At 38.8% G+C, this 14,671-nt stretch overlaps 1 protein-coding gene across 4 annotated transcripts in view; it reads left to right on the plus strand.

The window, feature by feature from the left end:
* Positions 1–13,903, plus strand: part of tenm3 (teneurin transmembrane protein 3) — a 230,546-nt gene extending 216,643 nt beyond the window's left edge. For all 4 annotated transcript variants that reach the window (XM_040145299.1, XM_040145300.1, XM_040145301.1 and 1 more), the window contains 10 exons: positions 336–395; positions 1,113–1,457; positions 2,343–2,587; positions 2,671–2,852; positions 3,728–3,930; positions 5,079–5,189; positions 5,423–5,565; positions 5,684–5,808; positions 9,102–9,232; positions 11,397–13,903. In XM_040145299.1, coding sequence (XP_040001233.1) covers positions 336–395; positions 1,113–1,457; positions 2,343–2,587; positions 2,671–2,852; positions 3,728–3,930; positions 5,079–5,189; positions 5,423–5,565; positions 5,684–5,808; positions 9,102–9,232; positions 11,397–12,152 — 2,301 coding nt within the window. In that variant the 3' untranslated portion in view covers positions 12,153–13,903. The remainder of the gene's footprint in view (positions 1–335; positions 396–1,112; positions 1,458–2,342; positions 2,588–2,670; positions 2,853–3,727; positions 3,931–5,078; positions 5,190–5,422; positions 5,566–5,683; positions 5,809–9,101; positions 9,233–11,396) is intronic.
* Positions 13,904–14,671: the final 768 nt, after the last annotated feature.

Raw genomic sequence — 14,671 nt, forward strand, 5'->3', positions numbered from 1 at the left:
CATGTGTGTGTGTCACAAGACTGTAATTCATATCACTTGATAGGACTTTTGTTAGAGTGTTACCCGTAATATTTTAGCAGTCATTGCAGTTTTCTTTGTTGCTCTACATCTACATATATATACATTATATTGTTTTATGACTTTGGGCAGCCCTAGATTTTTTTGCATCTCAAGTCTAACCATGCTCAGTTCTGAGAGGCTGGCTTACACGTTGGCCGTGATGAATCTTTTGTGTTTTGAGTATTGTTCAAGTCTGATGAGCTACCCATTAATCTGATCATGATTTAATGATATGAAAACTAAACTGCTCATCTCCACTGCCTTCTTTATTCTAGCTCCTCAGAGTTGCTCACCTGGGCACTGGCCGCCATATACTGTACAAATATCGCAGACAGGTATTTGATTTATGTTTTTACACAAAGAACATACATTAATTATGAAAGAAACAAATGAGCATCAACAATTATCTGTATGTAAATTTGTTTACAAGGAAACCGTTTGTATTTTTTATTTATTCATTGTTAAGCACATACAGTTTTTCAGTTTATAACTAATAAATACAATGTTTTATATTTGTAACTATATCATAGCAGTTTCATCCTATCTCCTTTCTTTGAGATAAAAATTCAAATTTAAATATTTTAAATAAAATTAAGACTATTAAATTCATTTTTAATTTGTTCTTCAATTGTTAATTGTCATTTTCAGTTCAGTCATCCCACATATGAATAGTTACATATTGTAATAATAAATAAAAATAAGATTTATATTTACCTAAGAACAGGATCCAAAACAGGATAATCAGATATATAAGAGAATAGATGGAACAAATGTATCACGGCTCTATTTCGTGTAATTGAAAGCCAAAGCAGGGAGAAATCAATACAGTCCACAGATGGGAAACCATGAAGAAACACTCATGTGGACCGAAGAGTGGTGGTGAAGGATGATATGCATAAGTAGCAGCTGCAGCAGAGTATGAACAGGGGCTTTGATAGGACTTGACACTGAAGTTAACTGATGATGTAGCTGATCCTGGATGAATAGAACCTGATATTCTACTAGGTCCATTATTGTAAACACATACTGCAATGTTGTATTTGTCACAATAGAACAAGTTGGCAGAGATCCTCTATGACTCAACACGGGTCAGTTTCACATATGATGAGACCGCTGGCGTGCTTAAAACCGTCAACCTGCAGAGCGAAGGCTTCATCTGCTCCATCCGGTACCGCCAGATTGGCCCCCTGGTCGACCGGCAAATATTCCGCTTCAGCGAGGACGGGATGGTGAACGCACGCTTTGACTACACCTACGACAACAACTTTAGGGTTACCAGCATGCAGGCTGTAATCAATGAGACACCACTGCCAATCGACCTCTATCAGTTTGATGATATATCTGGGAAGGTGGAGCAATTTGGGAAGTTTGGAGTAATCTATTATGATATCAATCAGGTAAGACAGGATTGGTTGCATTATTTAAATTGTCCTTCAATGATGGATAAGTAAGAAAAAGTATATCATAAACATGACGTGGTGGATCAATTATGTGGTTAGCGGTGATACATATTAGATATTAAAAAGAATTTTAAACAGACTGACAATTATAGCTAACATAATTCATATATTCTCAATCTAAAAGTTAAGTGAATCTATTGTTTGGTGTGTATACTTCGGCATCCCCCAAAGCCTTCCACCTCCTGATTAATGTGCACCTGAAACATAATGGCATCCCAGTGAAAACCTTAATTGCATGCATTTACTTTACTTTAGCACTCCCCCTGTCCCTCCAAACAGAAATTTTTCACAGCTGCACTTGGTATTGAAAGTTACTCCTTGGGGTCGGAGATATGGCTACATCATATCACATTTTCTACATTTTTGATGGTATGACAGAATGATGTATTTTACAACATTATGTTATGCAAATTATAAATTCCATCCCTCAAGAAAAGCAATAAATACATTTACCTGTTGTTGTAATTCCGATGACACCTGCTCCTCACTGAGAGTGAGAGTAGAAAGCTTCTCAACCAACTGTTTTTTAGTCTATGTTTAACTTTCAGTTTGATTCTTACAAATTATTCTGAGATGCTTGATAAACAAGCCCCGAGCCATTCGACTAAATTCCTAAAATACGACTGGTCATCAATGTGTTTGTGTCCACAAAGTAGGAAAAAAAACATTCTTGAATGGCAGTTGTTTAGTGTTAATGCCCTGTTTTGTCCTGTTAGTCTTGTGTAATCTCCAGTCTCTTTGTTAAAATCTGATCTGTAGGGCCTTTTTTTAGTGTAGGAAGTAGATTGTTGATTTTATTAACTTGTCTTCCCCTTGTCTCAGATCATCTCCACAGCAGTAATGACCTACACCAAACACTTTGACCAGCACGGCCGTATCAAGGAGATCCAGTATGAGATCTTCAGGTCTCTGATGTACTGGATCACCATTCAGTATGACAACATGGGCCGTGTTACCAAGCGTGAGATCAAGATTGGACCGTTTGCCAACACAACCAAATATGGTTATGAGTATGATGTTGATGGACAGCTGCAGACGGTCTCCCTCAATGAGAAGATGATGTGGAGGTAGAATTATAACGTTTAACTGATAGAAGCACCATCATTTGATGATGCCAAATGCTAATAGTATAATTCCCCGGTTCTTCCAGATACAACTATGATCTGAATGGGAACTTGCATTTGCTCAACCCTGGGAACAGTGGTCGGTTAACCCCACTGCGCTATGATCTGAGGGACAGAATCACTCGTCTGGGAGATGTTCAGTACAGGCTGGATGAAGACGGTTTCCTGAGACAGAGAGGAGCTGAGATATTTGAATACAACTCTAAAGGTGGAAATTAGTATTTTGTACTCAGTAGTTTGTTGGCCAAACATAGCAGTGTAAAGGCCCAGTTAGACTAGAAAGTGGCACAGCAAATTTCATCTCTGCGTCCTTATGAAGGCCATGCTAGAAGCTTGGTGATGTAGTGACCACTAGCAGGGCTGGTTGCTGAACTACTGCCAGATGGAACATGCAAACGCTGGTCAGTCACAATCATGATCACCGTAGCTCTCTGAGGTAGCAAGCTTGCTAACAGTCAGTTGTTAAGCTAGGTAGCTCAGTCACTAATAGGATAACAGTGATAACAGTGATGTATTTTTACCATTTACTCCTTTTCTCAGAACTGTCTAAAAACTATTGCTCTTTTGTGGAGCAGTTTAGATTCTGATGGTTGAAATAAAAATGGATGTGGCAACACGGCTAACAAGCCATAATAGGTTGCTCCATGTTGCACTCTCTTGATCTCTGCGCCCATCAAGGTCAGCACTGTAAAGATGGCTTGGTGTCAAAGTTCACCAAAGTTGAAGCTGACAAAAAAGACTTGTATGGATTTACATCACCCCAGTGATCATGGTGATTCCAATGAAATGAATCATGAAAAATGAAAATGAAAACTTTCCTGCAAAAGTTTGCTGGTGTAACAGAGCATTAACCCTAGTTTTACTTCATTTAACCTAACAATGACTTAACAACACCATGTGTAGCATTCATATGTCATCATTCCATATCAAAATTTTCCTGATGCCATAAGTTTTTGTTTGCAGAAAAATGTAACAATCCCATTTAAATTTTTACTACCACTGGGGGCCACCAAAGGCTACAACATCTAACTTTTTTTCTTTCTTCATATCATTATTCTTCCTATTTTATCATTTGTAATTCAGGTCTTCTAGTTCGTGTGTACAGTAAAGCAGCCAGCTGGACTATCCAGTACCGTTATGATGGTCTGGGTCGGCGTGTGGCATCTAGAAACAGTCTGGGCCAACACCTGCAGTTTTTCTACGCTGACCTGAACTACCCCACCAGGATCACCCACGTCTATAACCACTCCAGCTCCGAGATTACATCCTTTTATTATGATCTGCAGGTAGAAAAAGTCTTTCGAAATATGATGATATCATTGCCAACATGCAGTACTTGGTCAAGTTAGAAAAGGAAAGTAGGTAAAGTTATGTGAATTTTTTTTCCAAACACAAATGTATCAACAGCTAGAGACAGCCAAAACATTGAATTTGGAGGAGACTAGCTTTCACTCACTGCTGTTTATGAGTCAATTTTGGATTTCACTCTCATCTTTTGATTAATGATTCTAGTCTGTGCGGAGGAGGTTTCCACTAATCCATGATTAGTGGAATCATAAGGAAAACATGGTTAATGTACAGGATCAAAATTAGAGAGGAGATTGGATGGTTTTCTCTGTAGCAGTCCCAAATGATCACATAAAAATACTGTTGCAAAAACCTTATGTTACTTTAAATGTATCACAGGTTAGGGAACCTGTAAGATAGACCCTGTTTGCACCTGGCATTAACATACGTCTTGAGTGATCCAAACACAGGAGGACAGCTGAGACACATTACCATTTACACCTGTGTCTATCATTTGTCTCCAAAATGTCCAGCTGACCACTTGTGTTCGGATTTTGTTACTACTTATGTCACTTCTGTCCCCATAAACGGCCCGGTTACGATAGGAGTTGCTTATTTTTATTTGGACTGAATCTTCTGCCCAAGTGTAGATTAGATATCTGGCTTCCCTTGCACTCCAAGCAATGGCATCAGTGCTCCTCTAATTTTTTTTTTTTTTTTTTGCGTTGTCAACCACCACGTCCTGCAATGATGATGTATTTTCCTGTTACATCTTTGTCAGGGACGCATCAGGACGGATTAGTTTTTACACTACAAAAGATATGTGGTCAAATGCGTCCCAGACCACCTCTCGGTGGTCGTTTACACTTTTATTTAGCGCTGTCCACTTGTGATTGAATCACCCAAGATCAGTTAATGCCAGGTGGAAACAAGGTCAGAGCGATAGCCAGAGATGAACTAATTCTGTTGTGATTAATACAGTTAGTGAATCAGCAGCATCAAGACACACAATAATATAATAATGATAGTGACATAATTATTTATAGCCCTCACTTGTGGAGTTGTAGAATACAACAGCGATAATAAAAATAACCATCATCATTATTATTATACTCATAATGCATATAATCATGTTTATGTTACACAGGGCCATGTGTTTGCTATGGAGATCAGCAGTGGAGAGGAGTTTTATATCGCATGTGATAACACTGGGACACCACTGGCTGTCTTTAGCAACAATGGGCTATTGCTTAAACAGGTATGTATGTGAATATGTGTGTTTTCTTGTGGACCAAAGGAAGAACTTTGAACAGATACATGGAACGAGTGCATTCCATATATCTGTTCAAATTCAAATTACAAAATTGTTTTGTGTCACCTTTTCTGATCATAAATCTGTGTGTGTGTGTGTGTGTGTGTGTGTGTGTGTGTGTGTGTGTGTGTGTGTGTGTGTGTGTGTGTGTGTGTGTGTGTGTGTGTGTGTGTGTGTAGGTGCAGTACACAGCTTATGGTGAGGTTTACTTTGATTCCAACCCAGACTTTGTGCTGGTGATTGGCTTCCATGGAGGCCTGTACGATCCTCTGACACGACTGCTGCATTTTGGAGACAGAGACTATGATATCCCTGCTGGGAGGTACGCAGTCAGTCACTTATTCACTAATTTTCAGTCTAAGCCTATGTGATTCTATGCAACAGGAGGCTATTCCCTATTTGTCAGTGTCACATCTGACCAGAGTGTGTTTGTTATGAAGGTGGACCACTCCTGACATCAGTACATGGACACGTGTTGGTAAAGACCCCCAGCCATTCAACCTCTACATGTTCCGAGGCAACAACCCAATCAGCAAGATCCATCAGGTCAAAGAATACGTCACAGGTAACAAGTAAACATAAATAGGTAGATAGATGGTCCATCAGAAGAAACCAAAGCAGGAGTTTTCAGTGTTTCCAAAGTTAAAGTATAGGTGTCCCTCAAGGTCCTGTTTTGGGTCCCATTCTGATCACATACTTTTACTTTACGTAAATACAGTAAAAGTTTTTTGGGTTATAGTCTGAACCAAAAACTTGTTTAAAGTGAATAACTAAACATACAATATTTGTAATTAGGGCCCAATGACTGGTGCGAGGACCCTCTTGAGACTGTTATTCATAGGACAAACGAATCACTTTGTTGAGGGGGCTAAAGGTGCTTGAAAACTCATTAGACTTTGCACATGCGTCAGACGTGGTGAAAATGTACATGTTTTCCTGGTCTTGCATATGGGTGTGGCAAATTGGCTCAATAGCGCCCCCCACAAAATTTTCAACAAAGTAGTCCTCAAGGTATTTTTCACCTACAGTACATTCAGTAGCCACATGTAACATCCCAAAACTTACAAAAAAGTCTATTGGAGCATACCCTAAATCCAACAAGAAGTTGGCCATTTTCAATTTACTGTGCAATTTTGGTGCTGTTTTTGCCATTTTCATGCGTTATACTACAAACTCCTCTTACAGAATTAATCAGATCGCCATCATATGTGGTCAGTCAAATCTAAAAACTGTTGCAATGCTAAATTACAAAGCCTTTGAGTTTTCATTGAATGGCATGTCCATGGCAGCTTGGCGAAATTCAGTCTTTTGCAATGAAACAGGAAGTTGTTGTACTCAAGTATACATTGTCCAATCTCCCCCAGTCTTCATGTTTGAGTCCTTAGGCCTGGCCGGAAGACATTTACAAGGCAATATTCAGTTATAGTCGTAGCGCCACCTACTGGCAACAGGCAATGACATGTTTTATACTTTGATGTATTCATCCTAGCGGGTTGACCACATCCGCCTCAAAAATGGTCAGAAAATCCTTCAGATCTTGATAATGCTTATTGTGAAAATTGTGAGTTTCATTGAAAGGCATGGTCCTGGCAGAATGGCAAATATCGATGTTTCGCCATGAAAGTTGCTGTTGAGGGGCTAGGGAAGCAAGAAAATTCACAAAAACTGGCACACATGTCATAAGTGGCGAAAACTGAAATGTAGTTTGTGTCTCAGGATTGGGTGTGGCAAAATGGCTTTAAGAATGCGCCCTACAAAATTAAAAAAAAACACAAAGTAATTTTTTTCATTCATTTATGGATTATTCATCGCTTAAAGGTTGGATGAATCATGAAAAAATCCTAACAAAATGCTAGTGCTGTAGTTTTGTAGTGTAATGTTGCATTACTTTTATTTAGTGGAATATGAAACTAATTTTTTATGTTGTATTTCATCAGTCTGAATACTGAAGTGGAGGGTTTTATGAATTCTTAAAATGTAGGCTATCCCACATGCTATTCTAATGAAAATTAAATATATGTAAGTCTGTTTTTTTACAGCATAGTTTACACTGCATGCACAATCATTAGGCAAGTGAATATTCTGACCTTATCATTATTTCTACGCACATTTTCAAACACCAAACCATGTAAACTTGAATGCTTATTGGATTGAATCATTTTCAGGTGATATGTATTTGTGTAATGAGGGAGGGTGTGGCCTAAAGTGATTAACACATTTATATTAAGGTGTGCATAATTATTAGGCAGCTTCATTACCTCAGGTAATATGGGTCAAAAAAAAAGATTTAACTGACATTGAAAATTCAAAAAATGTAAAATGCCATTCAAACAGATGCAACACTCTTAAAATAGCTAAACTATTAAGGCATGACCACTGGGCAGTCAAACGTTTTGTTGTGAATAGTCAATACAGTTGCAAAAAACACATCGAAAAGAAAAGGCACAAATATAACCGCAAAAAACTTGAAAGAAACAAGCGTGAAGCTACCAGGAACCCATTATTATCCAATGGCAACATATTCCAGAACTATCTTTACAACTATCTTTAGATTGTAAATTATCTTTACAATCTTTCTGCAGATTGTATCTTTAGGAGGTGTCAAGTGCTCAGGGACATGGCTAGGGTAAAGAAGGTGGAAACACAACCACCAATGAATAAGATTCACAAGTTGAAGCGTCCAGATTGGACCAAGAATACCGGATGACAGATTTTTCAAAGGTTTTATGGACAGATGAAATGAGATTGACTCTTGATGGACCAGATCGATGGGCCCGTAGCTGGATCACTAGTGAGCACAGGGCACCACTTTGAGGCACGCATCAGCAAATTGGAGGAGGGGTACTGGTATGGGCTGCTATCATTAAGAATGAGCTGGTTGAACCTTTTTGGGTTGAAGATGGACTGAAAATCAAATCAAAACAACCTATTGCCAGTTCCTGGAAAATACTTTCTTCAAACAGTGAAGTCCGCACCATTCAATAATGCCATGATCTTTATGCAGGACAATGCTCCATCACATGAAACCAATTACTCCACCACTTGACTAGGTATAAAAAGGCCTCAAAGATGACCGAATAATGACCTGGCCCCGCTCCTCACCTGACTTAAATCCTATTGAGAACTTGCGGACCCTTTTCAAACGTGAGATTTACAATGAGGGAAGACAATACACCTATTTCAACAGCATTTGGGAGTTTTTGGTTGCTGCATGAGCTAAAGTTGATTGTGAACAGATCAAGAAACTGACAGACTACATGGATAGAAGGCTAACGGCACTTATTAAAAAGAAGGGTGCCTATATTGGTCAAAGAAAAATCTTGAAAGCCCAAAAATGCTATTTTAATGTCATTTTGTGTTACTTTTTTGTTACACTTAGTCTAAAAATTGAGGATAAACAAGTAAATTGGGAACAATTATTTTGGTAATTTTGTTTGCCTTATAATTCGACACACTAATAGTTGTCTAATAATTGTGCCTGCTTATATATTCATATATTTATTTTCCATCTGCCAGGTGGAAAATAAACTTACAGAAATTTGAAATGGTCCGGCATTCGAGTTGGATCAGATAGATTATGGATTGTAGTAATTGCAAGTAATGAACTGCAACACTACTTTTTATAATAATGATCTGCATCAATGTAAGGCATTCATTTAAAGAACAATAGTGGTTTGTTTGGAATTATTATAAGAAGGCATAAGAAATACAAAAAGCCATGGTATTTATTATTACAGTAGGTTCATCTGGTGCCTCTATTAAGTGCAAATCATCAAAGCAATATGCAATATGCTTGAACTCACTCTTAAACTTTTTTAATTTTTCTTCATCTCTTTTCCACGCTCTCTTTCTATGTAGATGTCAACATCTGGTTGGTTACTTTTGGCTTCCATCTCCACAACGCAATCCCAGGATTCCCTATTCCTAAATTTGACCTGACGCAGCCATCACTGGAGATGAAAAAGAGCCAGCTCTGGGATGACCTGCCTGTATGTATCCTAAGTACTCTCAGATATAAAGGTTATATGATTAATAGATGACTTAAGAGCAACAATCCCCTGTTATGTTTGAAGCAGACTGTACTCTGTCAACAGAACTAAAGGGCTACCACATTTAACCACATCGAGCAGAAAACACTGCAGCTCTGCCCAAATCTTCAAGCACTGTTGTGCTTCTGGCCACACCCCAATCAGTGATGTAAATCCATCAGTAACAGCTAAAAGTTGATTTAATGTTTTTCTGTTTGGTGATAATTAAAATACAGTCGTGCATAAATGCACACTGAGACATCAAATAAAATCACAATTAGGAAAGAAAAAACAGAAATCATTATATACATGGAAAATAAAAATACAGTAAAGAAGAAAAAGAGATGAAATCGAAAAGAATTTCATGGACCAAAAGACATTCAGAAAATCAAGATGAAAACTACAAACTGAAACTTGAGAAGCAAATAAGCAGCTGAATTGAGATAACCACAGTGATAGGGCGAGGAAATCAAGAGACAACCTGACATTCATAGAAAAAAGAAAATCAAGAAATGGAGGGGAAAGAGGAAATATAGGAGGAAATAGAGTGAGAATAATGAGAAAGGAAATGAGGAGAGAAGACAATAAAGAGTCATCCAGCGAAACAAATCATTCATGCCTTTCTCAGTAAAAAGCTGCCTTCTCCACTCCTTCCTCTTTTCTTACCGTCACTCAGTTATTGTGTCTATTTATACACTTGTTTGGTGGACAGGTTATCAGGAAGTCAAACTTCAGCACAAAGAGTTAGAGACTGTGCTGAAATTCAGTAAAATAAAGACACCAGTATGAACACTGCCTAATGAAAACAAAAATAGTTGTGCCAGCTTCAGAGAGGAATCGAGAGGAAATCAGTGAAAACGAGGAAGGAAACTAGAGAGACTTGGACTGAGTGACAGTGTTATATGTACTGAACTTATTTGTGCAGTTGATCACAGTGATGGCCTTTCTCACAGAGATTTCTCTTCTCACAAGCTACAGCGGTGTTGATCGGCCAGGCCTGCTTGAGATCAATTTTTCTGCGTGTCTGTTTGTTACAGTAAATATCGTATTATTTCGTTTTGCAGCTGTTTCCTTCTAGTTTGTTCTGGTTTATTTCACAAGGGAGCACATGCAGTAAAGACATATGTTAAAACAGCCAGACATTTAATTTTCTCCACCTGTACCTGGGAAGGAGAACCAAAATGTAATATACATATATAACATTACGATAAAATGCACCCACAGATATTATTAAAAAATACAAAGGAACAGAAGATCCTGCATTAATATATAAGAAAATATATGAACTAAAAGGAACCAAACTAAAAACTTAACAAGGCGCTCTGAATACGATTATAAAAAGTCCCTCAAAGTCATTAGTTGCACTGCAAAGTTCATAGTTACAGTACTTTACCACATTGGCACGTAATCACTTTTCATCTTTAGTGTATCTACTCAAGAACTAATGTTACTGTTTTGTCATGACAGTGATTTTCAACCCCCCGGCCACAGACCACTATCAGGCTACAGAATATTTGTTATCAGGGCACAAGAAAATGTTATGTCTTGGCAAAAGAGAAAAGCATAATAATTACGTACCTTTATAGGCTAATTTTGTGTTAATTACTTTCACATTGTTGCAGTCTGCAGGATCAAATTTAAACAGTCCTTGGTGTAAAAACGGTTGGGCTCCCCTACAGTAGGTGACATACCGTAGCTACAGTAGCTCCCTTAACAAAAATAATTCACTAATGTTGATAAATTAGTATTTTTTCAATACTATTGTCTTGAATTTCTCAAAACAAACAATGTAATGTCACTGATATAAATTAGATGGATAAATGATGTGGCTATTTTTTCCTGCTCTCTTGCAGTTTATTGAAGAGTAACTCAAAGACAGGCTGCAAACAGCATCACATTGTTTCTGAGAATGTAGTGCAAATTCAGTCTTAAAGCCAAAAAATGTCTTAGAGATATTAAGGCAGACAAAGTAACCAGCCCATACATTTTTCCATATTGTCTGCATTATAATGCAATGTTCTTTTAATGCAGTGTTTTTGTAATTTATGTAGTAAATCTTAATGATGTCTTAAGCAGCAAGAAGCACATTAAGCCAAACATTATTTCCTGATTCTTTAATCCACAGTCTATCTCAGGTGTCCAGCAGGAGGTGACTCGTCAGTCTCGGGCCTTCCTGTCCTTTGAACGCATGCCAGAAATTCAGCTCAGCCGGCGGCATTCAGATGACGCCAAACCCTGGCTGTGGTTCGCCACTGTCAAGTCTCTTATTGGCAAGGGAGTGATGCTCGCTGTGATCCAAGGGCGTGTGGTGACCAATGCTCTCAACATTGCCAATGAGGACTGCATCAAAGTGGCTGCAGTCTTAAACAATGCCTTTTACCTTGAAGACTTACATTTCACAGTGGAGGGACAAGATACACATTACTTCATCAAGACCAGCCTGCCTGAGAACGACCTCAGTGCTCTGCGGCTTACCTCAGGCAGGAAATCATTGGAAAATGGTGTGAATGTCACAGTGTCCCAGTCTACAACAGTGATGAATGGGAGAACGCGACGTTTTGCTGACGTGGAGCTGCAGTATGGTGCTCTGGCACTCCACGTGCGTTATGGGACAACATTGGACGAAGAAAAAGCACGAATCCTGGAGCATGCGAGGCAAACAGCGCTGTCGAGTGCCTGGGCCCGTGAACAGCAGCGGGTGAGAGACGGGGAAGAAGGTGTTCGGCTGTGGACAGAAGGAGAGAAAAGGCAGCTGCTGAGCAGTGGGAAGGTTTTGGGTTACGATGGCTACTACGTCTTGTCCATAGAGCAGTACCCCGAGCTAGCTGACAGCGCTAACAATATACAGTTCCTACGCCAGAGTGAGATAGGTAGGAGGTAACACAGCATCAACAAACATCAAATTATCACCCCCTGTGACTGTCAGAGACTAACAAAAGTTCAGTTTTAACAGAAAATGGATGTCACAGACTGAACTGCCTTGAGACTCAAAGTTAGCCACTGAAAAGACCCCATGTCTGCAAATTTGTTTTATTCTGAGAATGGTAATGTAGGATTTATAGACTGATTGATTATGTAACAATCACTTCAACGCAACTGACACGACATATTATGAAACTACAATTGTCAGGGTTTAAAACTGTTTTCATGAGCTTGCAAAAGGTTCTTTTAATCCATGCCTTTTCTTTTTCTTTCTTTCTTTCGCCCTGCTGTCTGCCTTCAAACAGCCTATACGCATGCCCCTCCCCCTCTCTCTGTTAGGCAGGGCTAACCTGAGTGCTGTAATCATGCGCTATCTAGCTGTGAAAGAGTGGGATGTAGACTCTTTCAAACATCCGCATGAGCATTTCAACAACCATCACAACTAGATGAGCCCACAAGAATTTTGACAGTTATAAACTGTCTGAGCTGTCTACATAAGAAATGTCTGTGGATCCCTCACAGATGTTAAAGGTATCATATCTCTGTGGGTCCAGATGTGTCACTCTGGGTCATAGACCTCTATGAGCCATGTCAGTAGGATGTGATGTTTCTGTGGCTGCAGCCATTGAATGGAACTGTTGTAGAACAGTTGTGGACTTTCTCTAAGAGAGATGGCACAAAAAAGGACTATGATTTGTATGAAGGTAAAAAATAATAATACTAATAAGACTGATTTTCTGAATTTTTTTGTTTTTTTTGTTTTTATATATAAACTTGCATTTGCTTCGGACAAAAAGGGGATATAAAAATGAACAAAAAAGTGTTTACATACTATTACCTATACCACTATTACTACTATTACTACACCACCAACATCGGAATGGACCGTGATCTGAACAAAACCAGAGACTTTGAGTTGTGCTTTTGTTTCTTTCTTACTGATATCTATGATCTGTTTGGTCATCTCTAAAACTACTCCTTCTCATTCCCTGTGCTTTTACAAGGCCTATAAAATCACACAGTTGCAGACAACAATCAGCATTGGTGTGTGAGGAAGCAGAGAAACAGTGGTGTTTCTGAATCTATGTGGATGTACACTTTGTGGACCGAGTGGGCTCACTGGTCCTATAAAAAACTGCTCCACTGTCAGACCGGGAATCCTTCACTTCTGTAATAAGTGACTCAGACTCATAATGCATAGTCCTTGTACTTTTATCGGTCAAAGGTAGTAGTATAGCTTGCAATAGAAACATATTGTCATGGCTTTGGGGGGGCAGGGTTCCTGTGAGTAGTAACTAATTGTTGCTTCTCTCCTCGTTTTGCTTGTTTCTCCTTAAAGGGACAGTGCATCGCCATCAGTGACATTAATGAGTAACAGTAATAGATCAAACTCGAAGTGGATGTTTTATCATTGATTGTGGGTCTCTGTACTCTTGTAGAGGAGTTTTATTTGTGTTTATGTGTGTTTACAATGGTGGGAAGGCAACTTTAATCATTTTAAAGGAAAGAACGGCAACTTTACACAATGTTAACATCTTATGCTACCAATCTTTTTTCAGAGAGAATTACGACAAGTTGACAAGGTTTTATGGGTTTATTTTTCTTTATTTTGAAGGTTGAGAAATTCCATTTATCCGTACATCAATATTAGTCTCAGAGAAAGTAATTTATGTACAGTGTTTCTACGGTAAAGAATAAAAATCTTTGAAACTATTGTTGGTTTTTTACTCCACTCTAAAAAGGAAAGTGTCATAGAGTGATGAACAACACAATGTCTCACAATACCCCAATTGCTCCATGCAGCCTTATGATATTGGTATTGATTACTGATACTTAATATTTATCACAAAACAAATTATGGCTTTGTTTTCATAACACACCTGCCATTAGCACTGCAGTCTTTCACATAGTCTGTGATCAGGAGTCCTACTAATCCTGGGTTTTTCTTCTTAGATACTGGATAAAAAAGATTAGATTGAATGTGGCCCCATATCACTGGAGGGGAGTAACTAAGTTGATTTACTCAAGTACTGTACTCAAGTACAATGTTTAGGCTTGTACTTCAGTATTTCCCATTTCTCTGATTTATTTGAGATGTTTCTACATCTTGATTGGATATGTTTTGGAAAAGGCACACACCTGTCTATCAAAGGAGTGTCTGATTTCCTGGAGTAGACCAAGCACTGCTCATTACCTGCCCAGGGCCATCTCAATGGTGAAGCATGGTAGTGGCAGCATCATGCTATGGGGTTTTAGTTCAGCAGCAGGGACATGGAGACTAGTCAGGGTTGAGAGAAAGCGGAACAGAGCAAAGTAAAGATATCATTACTGAAATCCTGGTCCAGATAGCTGAGGACGTTAGACCTGTTGGAAGGTGAATATTCCAACAGGACCTTAGGTCCTCTTTGATGACCCAACTACACGGCGAATGACCCTAACTACAAGGCGAAGACAATGCAGGAGTTGCTTAGGGACGAC

This window comes from Xiphias gladius, chromosome 15 (assembly GCF_016859285.1).
Source record: "Xiphias gladius isolate SHS-SW01 ecotype Sanya breed wild chromosome 15, ASM1685928v1, whole genome shotgun sequence".
Classification (NCBI taxonomy): Eukaryota; Metazoa; Chordata; class Actinopteri; order Istiophoriformes; family Xiphiidae; genus Xiphias; species Xiphias gladius.